Source organism: Colletes gigas, unplaced genomic scaffold, assembly GCF_013123115.1.
Source record: "Colletes gigas isolate AHSC1104 unplaced genomic scaffold, ASM1312311v1 Colletes_gigas_Sc00018, whole genome shotgun sequence".
Classification (NCBI taxonomy): Eukaryota; Metazoa; Arthropoda; class Insecta; order Hymenoptera; family Colletidae; genus Colletes; species Colletes gigas.
In genome coordinates this window covers 4,649,871-4,669,818 of record NW_025106647.1, presented here as the reverse complement: position 1 = coordinate 4,669,818, position 19,948 = coordinate 4,649,871, and the positions used below count along the sequence as shown (strand labels likewise).

General features: G+C 37.2%; 1 protein-coding gene across 5 annotated transcripts; it reads right to left on the bottom strand.

Moving 5' to 3' along the window:
* Positions 1-4,750: 4,750 nt before the first annotated feature.
* On the bottom strand, positions 4,751-12,667 carry LOC122400545 (large proline-rich protein BAG6). 5 transcript variants are annotated; one of them, XM_043402077.1, is made up of 21 exons: positions 12,414-12,596; positions 12,244-12,336; positions 10,891-11,011; positions 10,597-10,815; positions 10,074-10,266; positions 9,892-9,998; positions 9,664-9,817; positions 9,465-9,588; positions 9,192-9,392; positions 8,923-9,115; positions 8,682-8,813; positions 8,364-8,580; positions 7,946-8,205; positions 7,718-7,855; positions 7,504-7,576; positions 7,039-7,150; positions 6,638-6,947; positions 6,423-6,556; positions 6,148-6,342; positions 5,971-6,081; positions 4,751-5,897 (listed from the first exon to the last, which is right to left on the bottom strand). In XM_043402077.1, exons 2-21 carry the CDS (start codon positions 12,304-12,306, stop codon positions 5,475-5,477), a joined length of 3,480 nt encoding a protein of 1,159 aa, XP_043258012.1. In that variant the 5' UTR covers positions 12,307-12,336; positions 12,414-12,596; the 3' UTR covers positions 4,751-5,474. The 5 variants fall into 5 exon arrangements, with proteins under 5 accessions (XP_043258012.1, XP_043258011.1, XP_043258009.1 ...); XM_043402076.1 differs by having other exon boundaries at positions 4,752-5,897; positions 6,154-6,342; positions 7,504-7,594; XM_043402074.1 differs by lacking the exon at positions 12,414-12,596 and adding an exon at positions 12,612-12,667 and having other exon boundaries at positions 4,753-5,897; positions 7,504-7,594.
* Positions 12,668-19,948: the final 7,281 nt, after the last annotated feature.

Here is a 19,948-nt window from a genome sequence, read left to right as displayed (position 1 = left end):
CTGTTGCTGAACATTTGTCGCGTCGTACAAGCACCGGTGTGTAACCAGACTGTGAAATAGCTTTGAATTTTCTAAAAGGATATACAGGGTGTTCGGCCACCCCTGGGAAAAATTTTAATAGGGGGTTCTAGAGGCCAAAATAAGACGAAAATCAAGAATACCAATTTGTTGACGGAGGCTTTGTTAAAAAGCTATTAAGATTTAAAGTTCCGACTGTGCGCGCACGCAGCTGTTCGCAGATTGTCGTTCTACAGGCGAAACTTCAAGCGTTAATAACTTTTAAACGAAGCCTCGATCAACAAACTGGTATTCTTGATTTTCGTCTTATTTTGGCCTCTAGAATACCCCATTAAAATTTTTCCCAGGGATGGTCGAACACCCTGTTGAGAAAAATATGCGAAATACTTGAAGCAGATAACGTGAATGATTAAACTCGTTTCATCGAACAAAAAGAGCTATGTATCCGTCTGTATGTTTCTCGACTTACAAGATAGCATTACAGTGAAAACTCGATAAATATCATTACTCCGGGTCGGGTCAGGAACACTTATGGAATAGGAGAATCGTTTCTCCAATTTGATTGTTGTTTGCCAACGCCTCAAACATAGAAAGAGTGACTAAAAACCGGATTTATCGCCTCAGTTTAAATATCCGTTACACATTACATTACTGAAAATATTTCAGTTTGCACAATATCTGAAATTGTGTACCAAAACGTGTTCAATTTCGAGTGAAATGTCTCAGTGGAGTTGGGGAAAGGTATTTAATGCCACCTCCAAAACATGTACGTACTCGTATCTTCGCAAGGTCAGTGGATAGTACATTTATCGAACAGTGGTAGCTAACAAAACCTCCTATTTCATAAGTGTTGCAGTTTCTGATCGCTTATGGAATAGCGGAAGCGTTCCGTTTGAAAAATAGCTACCTCCTATTCGATAAATGTACCCAGCACCTCGACCCGTTGTTCTTTGATGTTTCCGAAGATAGAAAAGGACAGCACAAGAATGATAAACAAACAGAGAAAGACTCCCAAGTATAATATTTAATTCAATGTTATGCTACCAAATATTGATTTATATCGTGTTTAGTAGTAAAATAGTAAAATTTTTATTAACATATAGTAGAAAATAAAAAACTTTCTTCTGTACAGTAGTGTGATCACACAGACAGGGGCATATAAACGAAGGTGACGAAGGCAATAAAGAATTTTAAAGAAAGTTGCTACGTCTCCGGTTACATTTCGCCTCACTGGTTCAAGGGGGATCCCCCTAGCGGTGGAGATAAAAATGTATCATTTACGGAACATCTCTTGAGGACATTTATCGAGTTTTCACTGTACAATGGACACTTCAAAGTCTGTTTCCATGAAACGAGTGTCGCTGGTCGTTTATCGCTTTGCTAATAGTGTGTCTCTCTCTCTCGAATACGTTTCAACCAATCGACGCGTTACGATACTTTTTCCCGTTCGTTTTTGCTCTAAGCAAAAAAGTACGTCGACGATCCGATGTACACGGCCAAATAAAAGCTCGTGAGCTCGTAGCTACCTCGTAAATTGTGAAGTCACTGACTAATCGTGTCGTAAATATTCAACGAAATGAGAACGCGCGAAAGTGGCGTGGAAACATGTGTACGGTAAACGAGGATATAAAGCGGGGACTGGGAAACGACGCGAAAGAATCTCGACGAAATCTACAGATGGCGACAGTTACAAAAGGAGAGAAATGGCTAAAGAATTTATGGGATCTCGAAGTAAGCAACCAGCTGAAAGAAACGGACCATTTATAGGAATTTCAGTGGTGCTATTTCTGGATACTTAGCGTTATGTTACATTTTCAGTGGTATGGACGAGAATCATATCGGAAATCAATGCAATTTTTATAGATTTGCTGTCAGTTGATTTTTGTTCATTTCCACACGTATTGAACGTAGATATGTAGGTACATGTGCCAACAAAGAACTCAACTGTAACTAGAACGCGCAAAACTAACGAACATGCCTATACAGTAAGTTTGACAAAAGTGTAAATATTTTCAAAAACATCTACGCGGTCGATTTGCTCACATTATTTACTATGTAATTAATAATTGTAATATTCAGCTAAAAGTGCTACGATTATTAATTACACGCTAAATAATTTCATCGACTTAGACGTTACTGTGAATGGAGACCCGCCTTAACCGAACCCAGCCATCCTCCATTTATACGAAGATTTTTCGTGAGATACAATCGCGTTTAGATCGATATTTGAAGAACATGCCTGATAAAGGCTCATCGAAACAGAAGACAATAGAATATAAATTAATTATTCCTCCTTAAACGAGCACTCACATTTAAATAGAATTATCCTTCTTAACATAATAGCTAATATATGTACATATGTATACACATACTAGAAATACACAATGGCCACTAACCTTTGTTAGTTGACTTCAGGAAACTGGTATTTACTGTTTTTCCACGAGAAAACAGTATAACGTATTTACATTACCACTCTTGTTGCAGTCCGTTGATTTTTCCATTATCACAGATCGAATACGGCGACAGAGATCAACGGTAGTTATATCGAGATTTAATGAGACAAAATATTTACTCATTGTTAGCAGCAGTGGTGAGTGTCCTGTCACACTTGATCACGAATTGACTGCCGCCGATCTTCGTCATGGTTTTCGGCTAATAGCAACCATACCTGCGATGGTAAGTTGGAGAGTCAGTGGACTGCAATAGGAATGGGAATATGAACACGTTGTGCTTTCGTCTCACGGAAGAACAACACTTTATAGCGTGCAATGTTCTAGTCTCAGGGGTGTCCTGGAACGTCCTTCCTAGTTTAGGCTTTGCGCCCAAACATTAAGTGTGAAAACCCTGGAGTGTTTGTTTGCAAAAATGTGTTTTACCATTTTTAAATATAGTGTTAGGTAAGTATCGTCCTTCCACGAGGAGAAGGCACAGCGTGTTTACATCCCCACCCCTGTTGCAGTCCACTGACTCACAGGTATTGGTCGAAAACGGTGACAGCCAATCAACGGACTGCAGCAAGAGTAGGGATGTAAACACGCTGTGCCTTCTTCTCGTGGAAGTACGATAAGTAACTTACCTTTTGGTGTGAGTGTTATGTGTTACATCGACACCTCTTCGTTTATGTTGTCGATGCGAAGAACCCGCGAAACTCGACCACTACGATAGTTTCATGGAACACCAAGTTACCAATTCGAAAAAGAATTTCAGTTCTGCAAAACAAACAATTTATCGATCATCGTGAGGACAAGGAACGAGCTTTGTGGGCTCTCCCATTTAATTTAGGTTTATAAGTAGGTCTGCAGAATCTCGAACCAACAAAAAAAAAGGTTTAAGTTCAAGTTTCAGGTTAGGTAGGGTAGTATCGCCCGAAGAAAAAAAAGGCCCTGACAAATTGTCTCAGTCAAAGTCAGTTGTTGAGTCATATCACTATTTTACCACTGTACTTGCCAATAGTTTTAGTAGTAGTAGTAGTTCGTTTATTTTAACTAGTATGTGAATCACACGTTTATTCCTAATCCGGTCTTGTTGGGCAAATCACGGTTTACATTAGTGTTACAAAATACGAATGATATTTACGTTTTTTGTCTAAATAATTGCAAGTGAGTTGTATTAGGTCTAATATGAAGTCATCGATCAAGAAACGATTTATTGTGGATCAGATGCGAGTTATATTGAAATTTAGAATTATATTAATCAGTATAAATATAAAATCAGTACTTTTGTAGATGCTTGGTTGTTTGGTAGAATATAATAATTGGCATGGTTCCTTAAAGTCAAACTTATGATCACATAAAATTACTCCAGTTACTTTATTAACATTATACAGAGTGTTCGGCCACCCCTGGGAAAAATTTTAATGGGAGATTCTAGAGGCCAAAATAAGACGAAAATCAAGAATACCAATTTGTTGATGGAGGCTTCGTTAAAAAGTTATTAACGTTTAAAGTTCCGCCCGTGCTGAATTTTTTTCTCGAAAATGCGCAGGATTTCGGGGGTATGTTTATTCACCAAAAATGATTGTAATTGACCACCGCAAACAAAAATAATTTATTTAGAACGACTAGAAATTTTTTAATTTTGTCGAAAAATTTCACACCTCGAATTTTTTTTCTCGAAAGTATGTATGATTTCGGGGGTACGTCTATTGACCAAAAATGATTATAATTGACTCTCACAACCTAAAATAATTTTTCCAAAACGATTTGAAATTTTTTAATTTAATTGTTAATAACTTTTTAACGAAGCCTCAATCAAGAAATTGATATTCTTGATTTTCGTCTTATTTTGGCCTCTATAATCTACCACAAAAATTTTTCCCAGGGTTGGCCGAACACCCTGTATATGATCTATCAAATATTTATATTCGGTGGTGATATTAACGCGAACGTAACTTGATCTCATATTAATTTTTATATTAGGTTATTCAATAACTTTCCATGTCTAAAATGATAGAACATCATTTAAAAATTATAAGATAATTAAAGTTATTTTGTATATACTCTGGTCGTACATAAAATATAAATACCAATACCATAATTCGTATAAAAAGTTCTCGTCTGAATTATTTCGTGACACTGTGTAATTGAAATTAATTATCTACATAAATTACAAAGACGTATTATTTGGATAAATTTTATAACGCATTATTCAACAAAGTTTATGTAATACAAATTATCATCTTAGATAATTCATGATTATAGTGGGACATATTAAATTGCTGTTATTAATCGCTTTTAAATATTTTCAATGACTTCATATACTTTTTTTTCCTTTTAAATTAGATATTGGGCTATAAATTGTTACAGTTTATATTATTCAGTAGTGTCATCGGTATTAAACGAGTAGAATCAATATTAAAAAGATCATTTTAATATTGACGACACTCAAATAGCTTACAATAATGCATAGGTTAGAAGTATAATAATCGCCAATACACATCACTGTCTGTACGATACCTACACGTGTCGTTTGATTATGAATAATACACTTCATTTGCATAACAATAATTCTACAGAAAACGCTGTTTAATATGAAAGAAGTGTGTTAATATAGTGTTGCGTTGGGGTAAATTTATGCTTAGAGTACAACGAGAGAGAGAGAGAGCAAGGATAGCCGATATACTGCAATTTTTAATAATATAGAAGTACAATATTAATTATTTAACATATTTATACATTGAAAAATTAGATATACCTCACAAGCTACATACTATATTGATTAAACAAAATAATAGTTTATGTAATATTTCATTGGGTGATATCGTTTAAGACATTTTAGATTTAAAAGAAATTATTGTGTTGCGTTACAGTTATAATTATTAATAATATTTGTGGTTACAAGTTGTGAATGTATCTTGTATATTCCTTGGTCGCTGTAATTTTTCACTCTTTTACGCTACCCCGTTTCTCCTTTATAAATACTCTAAGCCATTATAAACTGTTTCCTTCTTATAGTTATTATTTCGGTGGCCTATCTTGATCCGCAAAATATTTAGTTGCGTTAGGAAAACGTAAAGGATCTGGAAAATCTGGTGTTCCGTATCTACGTGGATTCAAGCAGTCTCTGATTGCTTGACCAAACGCACGTCTTACACCAGGATCTACAGCTACAGCAACCGCAGCACCATCAACTTCTTCAACACCAGATCGTGTTACACCTTCTCGAACTAAACGTTCCATGGATGCTGCTATTGCTGAATTATTAGGGGTTGGGCTGACTAATAACCGTGGTTTTTGTTTTTCAATAAGTTTACGCCGTTTAGTAGGCAGTGTACCTAAGTAGGCATCGCTAAATGTCGCTACACCACCGTTTGTCATTCCTTGCATTTGTAACTGACGACGTTGCCTTACTCCATCCCGGGCAATCACTGGCACCCAATCCTAAAACAAATCATTTTTTATATTCTTGTTCTTTGCAATATACATTTCTATACTCGTATGAATATAGATTTACTGAAGGTAGTGCTTCATGATCTGGAAATGTTTCCGGAACTTCCTCTCTACTATCATCTGACAGAGATGCTTCAGAAGTTGTTCTCTCTTCTACAGTTTCAGTCTCCATAGGCTGTAACAATACAATGTTAAATTTATTTTGCTTCCGTTTTAAATCTACATAAAATATATAGCTAACCTCCACCTCGGGTTGTGTTTGCGAAGGTTGATGTGCTGGGGCCGAAGGCACCGTTGATGATTGAGAGGGTGCTGCATCCTTGTATATTAAAAGTGGAAGAATTTCTGAATCTGGGGGCAGCGATACTCTATAATGGGGAAGAGCTTCCTGCAGCCAGACACGTAACACAGGGTTACGCTCTTCACTTATCAAAGTCTATTTAAATTATAAATCGATTACTACAACACCCAACCTAAAAATACATAATTAAATGTTATGCGACCAGTATAACTAACCCAAAAGCGTGATATAATAGTTTCCAATCCTGTTTGTCCATTGCGAATCGAATATCGAAGCACTGCCCATAACTGTCTTCCCAAATTATGCAAAATAATGTAAGCTTCTTGTCCAAATCTATCATCGCTAACATCTTAAAGGAAACAAAATATAATGTGTATTCCACGACTGAGATTTAAATTTCAGCACACGTACAATTTGCAGAATTACGAACCATTATTAAAAAGTAATCGCAGAAAATCATTTATACATCGACGTAGCAAAGCTTCTACAGTCGCGCAAATATCTATACGCGATTCATTTCTATTATTAGCATATTCTTCTTCTTCTTCTTCTAACAACTCTTGAAGATCAGGTATCAACTCTGACACAATTCGTTCTGTAACTTGTTCCTGAAGTGTTTCCGTGGTAGCATTCGGATAAGCATTTTGAAAGAATTCTAGTATGTACCTTCTTTGATAAGAAAGTGGTTCCCAATTGCCGTCTCGTAATTCCATCATATCTTGTACAGACATATGTTCAAACTGAATATGTATTTAAAGATAGAAATTGTTCTACGTTATTATTACAAATGATTGTATAAATGTTTTGCGTAAAAAGTATTATTCTATTTACCACTGATAGACCCAAATTTACAAATAAATTATCTTCGTTTTGTGCATTCTGGGCCGTAAAAAATGCCATGAAGGGAAGCAAACATTCCGCGACAGAAGGACTAAAATCATTCCTAAATAGGAGAACAATGTACAAGTTTAAATATGTATCTTATTTAATGAATATAGAGTAGTGCCCACATAAGTGACCACGCTCGGGACCGGCCGCGGTCATTTATGTGGGCATGGTTATTTCTCAGAATTCAACGGAGATAAGGGAACAAAATAAATGCGAGTGAGATACAATAGCTTGCACCCGAAACCATATATACAATGTATCGATAACGACCGGCGTCAAGTTACGCACGATGTTCGAAGCCGCTTTTGGCTTCTAAGAATTGGTGGGGGTAACCGCGGTCAATTAAGTGGGCAAAAATGAGGTCAATTATGTGGGCACTACTGTATGTTGTAGAAGTATTCAACACACCTATTTACATTTGCAGTATAACTCCTACTGTAAATCCCTACAGGTCCATTTCCGAATGCCACCCTTCCTGCATCTACGAGCACACGACGGGCTGTGATGAAATAAAGATTATAATTTGCATCAACTTCAAATAATACAAAATTAATGCATTTTATGAATACAGACAACCATTCTATTTTGAGAACACTGTTTCAGGTAATTTTCCTGTACTTACCCATGTTAGCTGGTGGCCGACCGTTTCTTGCCTCTATCGCTCGTCGTATATAATTTATAAAAGGGGGATATTCTCGTGCCGTTGTTACAGGTGTAGTATTTGTAGAGCTGGTGTTACTAGTCGTAGTTGAAGTTGTTGCTAAGAATAAAATTATTTAATATTATATAGGAAACACGTAGCAGTATTTATTACGTAACAATTATTATTATATCTGTTTCAATTAGATACCTGTTTGTGGCTGAGTCTGAGTTTCGGCAGTGGATGTTTGGCTTGTCCGTGTTCCTTGCGATGTCGAAGTGACAGTACTAGAAGTTGTAGTCGATGCTCGACGAACGTGATGTGAATTACAAGGAAGAAATGGATCCAAATCAAATCCTTGGCCTATACTCATTCCCACGCCTAAAGGATGTGCCTGCTGATGGAATACATGTGGACGTGACGTACTCCTAGTTTGAGTTGCTGTAGTAGGATGAGTACCGACGTTACTTCTACAATAAAATATTATTTAATTAAAAAAAGATAGATTAGTTGCTTTCTTTAAACTCAATATGTTGGCACGATATCTTCCGATGTTCCTTCACTTTTATTTATTTATAGAAATTCTACAGATGATCACAATACAGAAAGCATATTAGAATAAACGAACCTTGCTTGTGTACTTTGGCCAGCGTTTGTATTTCCATCGAACGTTGCACCAACTGTTTGTTGTCCTCCAGCTGTTGGAGGATTTTCAGTTCTAATTGTCGTGGAAGTAATACCACCTTGTACCATATAACCAGCAACAGCCTGCATTAAGTTTCGTATAAAATCTGGGGGAGGAGCAGAACCCCAGGGAAATGAACCAATATTACCACCCACTCTCCCTGTAAGGACAACGAAATGATAACATTACACAAATGAAATCATTTCAATTAACAAACTGTTTTTAGTCGTAACAATAAAATTCTATTTACTACGAACTCACCTCTATTATTGTTATTGTTGTTATTATTTTCACCTGTTTGAGGTTGCTCACTTCCCGACGGAGCATCCATATTATTTTCAGGACTAACCTCCATTAACACTTCTAAGTTATTTGGCAAGTTAAATACTGTACCTGGAAAATAATTTTCATTTTCTTAACCAGACATAGATAGACATTCTTAGTTATATACATAGATTTTATATTATTTACATAACTTGTAATGAAACATTGTTATACATACCAAATGGAGATTGTGTCTGATCTCGTTGTTGTTGCTCCGTTTGTTGAGTAGCAGCTTCAGGTTCCCGTTGTTGATTAGCTTCTTCTGTAGCAGTTTCATTTGTTTCCCCTTGTGCAGGTGTAGTTGCAGAGTCATTATTTTCTTCACCACCATTATTGTTATTTGCATTCCGACCATGTAAACTAATGTGTGCCTAATAGAAATACATTATCGAATGATTTGATTACACTATGGAACAAATTTTAAATATTATGGTCGTTTATCCTTACCTCTACTTGAATTGGTATACCGGGTTGCAAAATAGCTGAGTGCTGAATAATAATTGGTCTACATCGCAAATTTCTGGGCGGTTGTTGTGACATATCGACAATTATATCGCTCAATGCATGACAAGCATGAGATAAGTAGTGTAAGCTTTCGCTTACGCCATCTACTATTCTCTGACTTTCTTCCACGCTTTCAGGTTCACTCTAAATATTAATGGTTTTAAAAATGAAGTCATTTGTGTCTATAATGTGCACTGAAAAACAGCATGTACTTACTCCTCGATTTAATGGACGATCAGCAAGCATAAGGTCTCGATAACGTTCTATATAAGGTCGTAATCTATCTTGAGTATTCAGTAATAGTTCCAACAATTCTGCCATTTGTGGGGGTCGTGGAAGTCTAAAAATAATAGATCCATGAATTATGTAATATTATATTACACTACAATCCATATATGCATAAATAAATCATTACTGTGACGTGGATTGCCTATCTGTGTTATTTGATGTAGATCCTTGTTGTTCAGATTGCGATTGTTGCGGCTGTTGTGCATCTGGTTGATTATCGTCATTAGCGTCATTAGCATCATTTAGTGGTACTGTTTCACCACTGTCGTCAAAATTTCCTGCTTTACAATTTACAATTGTATATAAAGATACATTTTTCATGTTATTTTATGTAGTTTCTCATTTATACACAAACCTCTAATTAATGTGACATTATTTCCAGTTGCAGACCAACCAGCTGCGAAAGCAGCTGCCGCATCTTCTGTTATTCTTGTTCCAACAATTGTTCTACCTTCATTATTACTAGAAAAGCCAAGCAGTTTGTAAGATTGCTTGATCATCTTATACCATAATTATCAATTTCTCTTCCTTACTTACAATTGTTCTGCTTCTAATTGAACTTGCACTTGCTGAGCTGAAAGTGGTTGATTACTTTCTGATGAAGGGGGGTTAAGAGGACAACCAGGGTCATCAAGTCTTTCTATAAGTTCATTTTCCCGATTAAGCATTCGTCTTGCCAAATTTAAACGACTGTTGGACAAACTATTGCTCAACTCAGGGACCGGCAATCCTATTAAACGCAACAAATAATGTACATAGAGGAAGGAAGAACTTTCAATGCTATACAGTTATGCCTTGGATATTAACTGACATTTGGAACTGAAAATTGACCAAAGTTGAAGGTAGGTAGATCTTCCAAGAAGTCCCGTGTATCTCTATTTTTCGGAGAATGCGAATGAAATAAAGATGCGTGATACGGCACATCGATATCTCACAGTTGATTTAGAATGATAGATTTAAAAATATGAAAGCCAGTTCCAAGAGTTGATGGTGATAGCAACCAGTCAATTTCCAAAGCACCACTGTAAATGATACCATATAAGAATGTTAATAACTGTACCATGTCCTTCTACAATTTCAGCTGGAACTGACATTGCACCCAAATACATAGCATTGCCATGCATTTGTGCTCGCGTCAGTCTATATTGTGTTCTTTGTGAATTTTGTCCAGGCTGTCCATGGCCTTGACCTTGGCCATCAATTTGACCTCCGTCATTCCCTCGCTGACCAGGTTGAGGCGGTGCGCGTTGCACCAGGTGTATAACTTTTCCGTTGACATCTAAATTATAAATATATAATGTATTGTATAATTTTCAAATTATATTCACAAATGCAACAGAACCTAATTTCTTACCATAGTCGTTTAACTTTTTCTCATCTTGGAGGACTCTCCCGCAATAAATAAGTCTTTGTGAATCTGCTGGTACAGACACCGACTCTGCTATATGTTCTTTGAAACCTCGTACTGTAATTTGCTTTCAAAAAAAATTTGGTGAAAATATTTCTTTTACACATTGTACATCTATCGATTATTTTGTTCAATATATATTTTATTTCTAATTAATTGTGTCTATCGTATGCAAATAATTTACGAGCAAAAAATTAATAATATATAGTTTCTATTGTTGAGTTATGCCAAAAAAAGCTTAACTATGTTTTATGTTGTTTATATTATTTCTAATCGATTGTCATGATTCCATCATATAGTAACATTTGAATAATTTATGTTTAGAAATATCACATTGCTATAAAGATTTTAGCCGCTGGCTCACACGACTGAAAAAGAATTTTCAGATTTATTATCAAAATAGTACTCACAAAGCAAGCAATATATAAGTGAATTATATTTTTGGATTACAACATACTTGCAGGTGGTAATCAATATTTTAAAAGCTACTTAAATGTAAGTATATTATATACATGTACTACATATTCAATAAAAATTTTATATTATTAATACTTTTAGACTTGATCTTGATGTATGTCTTTTTGGTTAGGTTTCATTACTTGATCATTTTTCTAAAGCAGTTTTAAATAAAATGTACAAGTTTAGTATAAAATATATTGGGAAAAAAGTCATTATGTAGTTTCATAAGTATACATGTATACATAATGCATACGTGTGAATGTGTATTATATGTAAAATAATTATTGACTATGATGTCTATACACGAAGTATATATACATATGTTAATATGAATTCTAAAAGGGTTAACTTACAGTTGGTCTGTTTTATATATTATGTATATACATTTAATGCAGGTATTCCATGAAAATAAGATTTCTATTTAATTTTTATTATTTTACATTCCATAAGAAATCACGCAACATAAGTTATGCAGCAAAGAAATATTAAAATGGTAATCGAACTATAAAAGTATTATAGAGAAAGCGTTGCAATATTATGAGTATTACAACTATGTCAATTATACAAAAATATCTACTTTTACATATTGAAAATATCGAAAAGATTGAAAGGCTATCTAAATATAATAATTTTCTTCAAATATTGCATATTATTCAAGAAAACGAGCGCTGTTATGTGCATATTAATAGTTTCTGTAATATAGAGCGTGAGTGATATGATTAAAAATAGTAATATCAGTTGACGAGATGCCATTGAGAACAATGCAGGAAACAACATCGTCGAAGTTATAAACATGATAAATAAGAATTTGGTGCCTAACGGACAAAAAAATATACTTACGTCGTCTTCCAATGAAAAAGCATGGTTTTGTGAATCCAAAGTCTTTACCGTGAGGTCAATCATCGTAGATCAGCCTCAACTGACACTGCAAAGCTAAAATCACAGGAAAATGGATAATAGTATTAAGACGGGAGGGGGTGCGTAATACAGAATCGTCTTGCTACACTCACGCAAGCACGCAGGTACAAGACTGCAAACGACACTCTGTTACTAACGAGTCAAATAGCAAAGAAAAGAAATATACAATGTTCCGAGACACAAAAATATCTGATTTGCACACAAATCAATCCGACGATACAAAGAAATTACGTAATAAAATTCTATCGCTTTGATTTTATTCTGTAATCGTTTTTTTTTAATGAACCCACCGATGAAATTTTACAGCGACAACCGACACGACTCACGTTATTTTACCCAGAATTCGCTTTACCAGCATTGCCAATTCACCGGCTACATTATTCCCTAGATAGAACGTGACTCACGATTGATAAAAGTCAGTTATATCCCTACAATACCTACGATCGAAAAGTTTTTATCATGTTCGTTAGATGGCATTACTAAACAATCAAATGACAAAAGATAAATCGGTTGCTGGATTTATTGATTTGAATCAGGTAATTAAAGTCGTCGTGTGGAGTGCACGAGTTAAATTTATCGTAGAACAACGCAGAACATGAAATGTAACACCTAACAAAAGAGAATGTAATTGTTGATTTTATCGAAGGTTCGTATATTACTGAAAGTTCTAAAACCAAAAACGACTGATAAACGACATTGTTCTAAAAATCGATTGCCAAGACAAATATCCATACTTCTTAGGTAGAAATCATTTCTGTCACGTGATTCGTGTTTTTGGTCCGATTATTTAATCAATCAGACCGTAGAATTGCACATTGTCATTCGTTTAAAATTTTAAATCGTTACCAACATTTAGCAGGTACGTACGAAGGTTAGAAACGTGCAAAGAAAGGGATCGATATCGTTGTATCGTTGTCGCGTTTCCCATCGTCAATTTTGTACCGAAGCGAGGGCCGAGGATCAACAAACATTGAGATATTCGATGTATGGTCGATCGTGGCACCAGAGGTACGAATCGATGTTTCTTTTTGGCGGACGAGCCGATGATTTGTGCGCTACCGTCGAACACATCGAAATCCAGGCATCGGTCTGCCATGAACATAGCATGATCCATGCGAAGATGAAAAAGAGAAGCGGAGGAAGACTCATGGCAGGCCGATCGCATTATTCAGATTAGGGCATCGACTGAGCCACGCGGGTATGCGAGTACACGCGTTCCTTTGTATGCGTATGCACGTGTACGTACTTATATCGGTAGAAGATAATGCGGCCGATCGTGCACCGCAGAAGAATGTTAATGGTGCTTCAGTTTTGTATGCAGGAAGTGACGGCACGTCCCGTCTCGTACCGTAGCGGGTCCCGGCGCCCCGGCGTCCGAGCAGAAAAAGGCCCAATAAGACCGATAGAACTGAAAAACCCAAGAGATTCACCCGTGGCCGAGTCGGAGGAAGATAAGAGAGATGCTTCTTTAAATCCCATCATAAACACACACACAGCCAGGGGCTCTCAACGTTCTCTCAAAAATATAGAATTTACTCGATGCTTTATACAAGGTGTTCGGCTACTAATCCTTTTTGGATGATGATTCTCGGGATGAAAATAACAATTAAAAAAAAGAAAATAAGAAACTTTCCAATTCAAGTTCTTAATTTTGTTTCGAGTCACGAGGCTTGCACGTGGCCGTGCATTGTTCCGATGGGACATGACTCCTTCTTTATCGACGAGATATAGACAATTTATCGTTGAGCGTTAGTTCATTCGTTGCAATTGTTGACAACTTCGGAATTGACGGCACGAAAACCCGTTGTTTATCAGATGAACACCGCTGTGTTAATGTAAACCACAGAAAAAGTAAGGGTTACATCTTGGCCCTATGGAACGAGAAATAGAGACGCCAGTCAGAGTTATAGCTTCGTAATGATATAGCTATCTCGATTTAGTATGCCTCGCAGTCTTGTCCGTTAGTAGGTATGTAGTTAACTTGCTTTAGTGGCGCGAGCTTTGCCCGCTCTTCGCGTAATTTCGTTCGTCCCGTCTCTCCTTTATTATGAACAATAACGATAGGACGAAAAAGAGAAGGAACAACGAACCGCGAAGAATGTCGGACGCACGAAGACAGCCGCAGAAAGGAAATAAAACGAACGGGGCACAGTGTCGTCGTCAGGACGATAATTCGCAGGGTACACGAGGAAGTGTTTATCATGATTGATACTTGAATTGGAACGCGCGTTACGATCAGCCACTTGTATTAACCACTACTTGATTTACCTATCCTACGCCACGGTGCTCGAGAGCTGCCCGTATTAACGGACGATTTCGATGCAACTTGAAATGAACAATTATTAGCTTTTGGATTACCAATTCGATCGACAGTGACATTAATTCATCGATCAACGAGGCAAATGCCTGAACGCGTATATACATATACAGGGTGTTCGGCCACCCCTGGGAAAAATTTTAATGGGAGATTGTAGAGGCCAAAATAAGACGAAAATCAAGAATATCAATTTGTTGATGGAGGTTTCGTTAAAAAGTTATTAAAAAATTAAATTAAAAAATTTCAAATCATTCTGAAAAAATTATTTTTGGTTGCGGGGCTCAATTACAATCACTTTTGGTGAATAGACATACTCCGAAATCCTACGCACTTTCGAGGAAAAAAATTCTTTACCAAAAATCTAATGGTGATGCGAATCTATAAAATGTCATAATTCCTGAACGGATTGGAGGATTTTAATTTTTCATAAATACAAACAACGCGTATTTTAGTGGAGAATATGTAGAAATTCTAACAATATTGAAAAAGTTGTTCCTTGACACCGTAAAGTGAGAAAAACCACCTAAAACTGGTCCAATTTTCAAACGGCCATAACTCCTACAATAGTAAAGCTATCTCATTGAAACTTTTTTCTGCAGCAAAGCCCATGTGTACCTACAAAACCGTATTAGACAACTTTTCTGTAGAGCGTCAAACAAATTTATTAAAAATGAAAAATAAATTTTTAAGAAAAATCGACAAAAGTGCCTACATTTTTCAGCGAAAAAAGAATTTCATATCGTTTTGGAAAAATTATTTTCGGCTGCGGGAGTCAATTACAATCATTTTTGGCCATTAGACATATCCTCGAATTCCTATCCACTTTCGAGAAAAAAATTTGACAAGGTATGAAATTTTTCGTCAAAATTAAAAAATTTCAAATCGTTCTGTAAAAATTATTTTTGGTTGCGAAGGTCAATTACAATCATTTTCGATCATTAGACATACCCTCGAATTCCTAGCCACTTTCGAGAAAAAAATTCAGTACGGACGGAACTTTAAACGTTAATAACTTTTTAACGAAACCTCCATCAACAAATTGATATTCTTGATTTTCGTCTTATTTTGGCCTCTAGAATCCCCCATTAAAATTTTTCCCATGGGTGGCCGAACACCCTGTATATAAGGTTTAAATTCTTATTTGGTTGACAAAATAATAGTTGTCGGTCATAGCGATCCCGATGAACAAGTTGTGCAATCTAATTTATTTCGTTTGCAGTTTTAACCAAACGACATAATAATATTTTACAAAAATATGACACCTAGCTCCGATTCAAATATTTTTGACAATATACTTCTTTCAGGTATATATCCAGCAGTATTTACACCTACTACCAAGGTTTTTTAATTATGGATTTGAATAAAAACAAAACCAGGAACTACACAGGAGATGAAAATCTGAATACTGTTATGCAACTTGCTACAACTTCATTGAGGTCAAATGTTAAACAGCTTGTGTTTAAGATTCAAAGTTAGTCCCCACGTACGTTCTCAAACCTCAAGAATCCAATAGAAGCTAAGGTACCTTAATAAACCTTTGAATATATGGGGCAAATCAAATAGAATAACCGAGCTCGAAAGTTTACTATTTTTACATTGACCCATTTAAATTCAGGTAATTTATCAAGGATCAAAAACGTTCTGTTGTTTATTCAATAATATTAATAAGCATATTAATTTTTCAATCAAACCGAGAACGAGACCATATTATTATTTTAAAATAAACGTTATGTTACGTTTAATCGAAATATAACATTTCATTTCTCTCTTCATCCAAAAGTTGGCCCACCAGCGTCAAACGTTGCGCACCACTGCTTTAACCTAATAACTATCATCTTATTTCCACCGTTATTATCTCTCAGTTTCATTGCATTATAAATATATTTATTTGTAAATTTTGTAATCTTTAAATTGCAATACGTATCTCTTTCCCTTTCTTAAATGTTAAGCATTCCTTATTCCCGTATAATCATTAAATTTAAATGTTACAGGAGATCGCCTAAAACCAATTATCGAAAACGTTCTAAATAAATTGCTTGTCACGACCGCTACGGGCCTGCAAGAATTTTAAACGGCAACGAAGAACTTTGACTATCTCGTGCTACCTTAACGCTTCTGTGTACTCTAAACTGCTACTGGTTGCTGCCTCCTTTCCCCGTCCTCTTTCTTCCTTCTCGTCGTTCCTCTTTCTCGACAAGAAAACGAGGAGTTCGCGTGCGTGTCTCGAAGCTATGCAACAGGGAGATCCAGGGAAGCTGGGAGGAGGGATAAACCAATATACCGAGGCCGGTAGCAAAGACTGCGTGACACGTCGGACGCGTGCGTGTGCGTTGGCGCCAGGCCGCATTCTCGCATTCGTTAACTAACACATCGAGTTTAGTCCCTCCGCAGCTCGTGCCTTGTTCTCCCTTACCCCAATCCCCCGCGATATTAAGAGCGGTCACGGATCCCAAATTTGCCATACGTGGGGAGGCGGGGCACCGATTTGTCCTCGTCCCGTTTGCACGCCACCGGTACGTGGTAAGATGACCGGTTTCCACCGGTGCACATCGGCTGCCAATCGTGTTTTGGAACAAAGCGGTTCTTGAGAAGAGAATCGTCATCCGTGTCCAGTCTGTCGTCCCGCGAATCGAAACGCGTCCTCTCCGCGATCGACGATGATATAATTACCCGTACGGCAAGCACGATATCGCGCGTCGACGGTGTCTCAGAATCCTACGGAACGAGCGGGACGACAAGAGAACAATGAAATTAGAGATACCAGTTATCAATTATGAAATGCCTTGTCTTCGTTTCTTCTTCTTCTTCATTTTTCTTTTATGCTTTCTTCTTCTTTTTTTTTTCATCCGTTCGTCCTACATTCCGCGTAACTTCTCAAAGCGTTCCCGTTCGTCTTTGTGGTCAAGGCGAGAGCCATTTAACGTCTACGGCTGATAGAACGAGCACGACGCCGTCACGGCATCCGTGGAACGATATGAAAATTATGTTGGTCGACGTCTGTGTTTGAAAAAAAAAATATCTGGGTTCCGAACGTAGACCCAAATGATAAAATTGACAAAATATTGGTCGTTGGATTGCTAAAATTATTACAGAATTATATCAAACGTTTCGACCGATACATCTGGTTTTTAAATCGGAATTTCAAGCGAGATTTTGAAATATTTAAAAAGAATTATTCTTGGTTCTAGGTTTATCACAAAATGCCGAACATAAAGCGCTCGAAGCTCTCTTCTTTGGTTGTCACGGGTGTCGATGCTGAGCGCTCGGAATTCATAGGAACCAGTAGGCGAAAATATAACGCACGAATTGTAAAATTTTTGCTTTCGTTTCGACGGACCATGAGAAGAGACAGTGGGCTATTTGATAGGTCAAAGCGCTAGCGTACTTGGTATAATTGCATCGCGTCAAGATCGTGCGTCGTGTCAAACATCGTGTAGAAGTCGTGCGTTGAGTCCAGTACATACCGACTTTACACCTACAGAAGACTCCGGCTTCGCTCTTAATAGTCGCATCCGTTCATCGTTACGTGTCCAACATGTGTAAAGACCGGTAGCCCGACAACGACAATAACAATAAGAAGAATGACAATGACAATAACGACGATGACGAGGAACGTGCGTCTCGTCGAATCAACATTCCAGTAGCGTTCTTGACGATTCGTTTACTTCGAAATCCGTCGTCTCCCTTTTATACCTATGACACAGCCTCGCCCCAAAGTGGGTTCCAAAGAAATGGGTGACGATCATCTCGCCATGTGAACAGAATCAAAGAGGAAAGAGAAGAAAGATGTCTGGTAGTAATACAGTAGCGACGCCGACACCGTTGGTGCATCGCGTTAATGCGCCGCAATTAAATACGCATCATTTTACGGAATGTATATTGTATAATATGTATGCGACGATGCAGATAAATTTTCATAAACACATGGAAAGCAACATGTAACAGGAATTAATGACTTTACACGGGAAACAATATAGGTCGGGATAAAAAATAAACTAATCCTTCGTGTTCCGAGCTAATCGGACTCTCGAACGATGAAACAGTTGGGTGTATCAGCGACCTAGACGATTTTAAATATGTAATTTGCGCGGCAATAATATGTCGCATTCGTCATTTGAGGTGCGCGAAGATTGTTACGCGTCACCTACCGCCTTTGATTGTTAAATAATCATGGAGATACGGTATGATGCGGCTTTGCTTTCAAGGTGTCAGTCGTTTACGTGATCCGAGCGTTGGACGTGCGCGTCTACTAGCTACTGTACCAGAGGAAGAAAGATGGGTAGAGAGCGGGACAGAGATAAACGCGGAGACGGCAACGATAGAGGGAGAGAAAGAGAGTGAAAAAGAAAGAGAGGAACCTACGAGTGAATTATCTGGTATTTTCTTTCAGCCAGCGGACCCCGGAGCGGCTAAGCAAAGGTCAAAAGTTGAGCAATGCTCTCCTTATCGGTGCAAACACCGCCTTCGCATATGCAGTGCGCCGGCACAGAGCGATTGACGGACTTCTTCTCGCCGTCTCGCGTGAAAACGTTCACGCTGATCGCGGGCACCGGTGACTTTGTCGAGGAAAATCTCGATCGCGCCACGAATGTCTTCTCCGTCCTCTTTCGACCGAAGAACTTTCTTAGCCGGTCGCGGTTATTGGAAGGGGGCTACGTTTGGTGATCGTCCAAGAGATCAGATCGAATGCGAACGACGATCGTCGAAGTGCCGCGCAGGTTATAGACGTTGGTAGACGAGGAGAAGTTACGCGATCTCGCGTGGCCCCGAAGTGGTTCCACAACGCTAAAAAAAATGATAAAAAAAAAATAGCAGATACGTCGAACGACCTTGAGAATGTGTGAAATTCGGTACTCGAGTGTCAGCGAGTCCACGAATTTTATTTTTGACAGGGTCGAAAGAAAGTTTTTGAAACGTCATAATCGTATAAAGTCATATGCCAGTGGCTGTCAGAGTAATGGCAGCTTGTAAGGTGTTAAAAATGGCGTAACAAATTTCTCGTCGCTGTGTAAATCGCGTAACAGTATTATATTTATAAATATAAATAAAGGTAACAATAAATGTATTCGCTTTTACCTTGATAGAATGAACACAAGCATTCTAAAGAAAGAATTAAATTGTGCAAAGAACCACGTAGAAGGAAAAAATATTAAAAATAACATTTAAAAAACTGCTTATAGTAAGACATAATTGTTTAAGATATGACATCCTATCATTGGCGATGGTAAAGCTTGGAATCACAGAATCATAGAAGATAAGCAGGGGATATTCATTTTATTTTTTTTTTAGCAACATTTCCTGGTACTCTTT

Bases quoted from the DNA above. Each gene is read 5' to 3' on its own strand.
- LOC122400545 (XM_043402074.1), bottom strand. From the start codon at position 12,306: ATGATTGACCTCACGGTAAAGACTTTGGATTCACAAAACCATGCTTTT. The intron at 11,012-12,243 runs GTAAGTATATTT...TTTTTTTGAAAG, and splicing joins CTTTTTCATTGGAAGACGAC to CAAATTACAGTACGAGGTTT. The intron at 6,948-7,038 runs GTAAATAGAATA...ATACATATTCAG, and splicing joins TAAATTTGGGTCTATCAGTG to TTTGAACATATGTCTGTACA.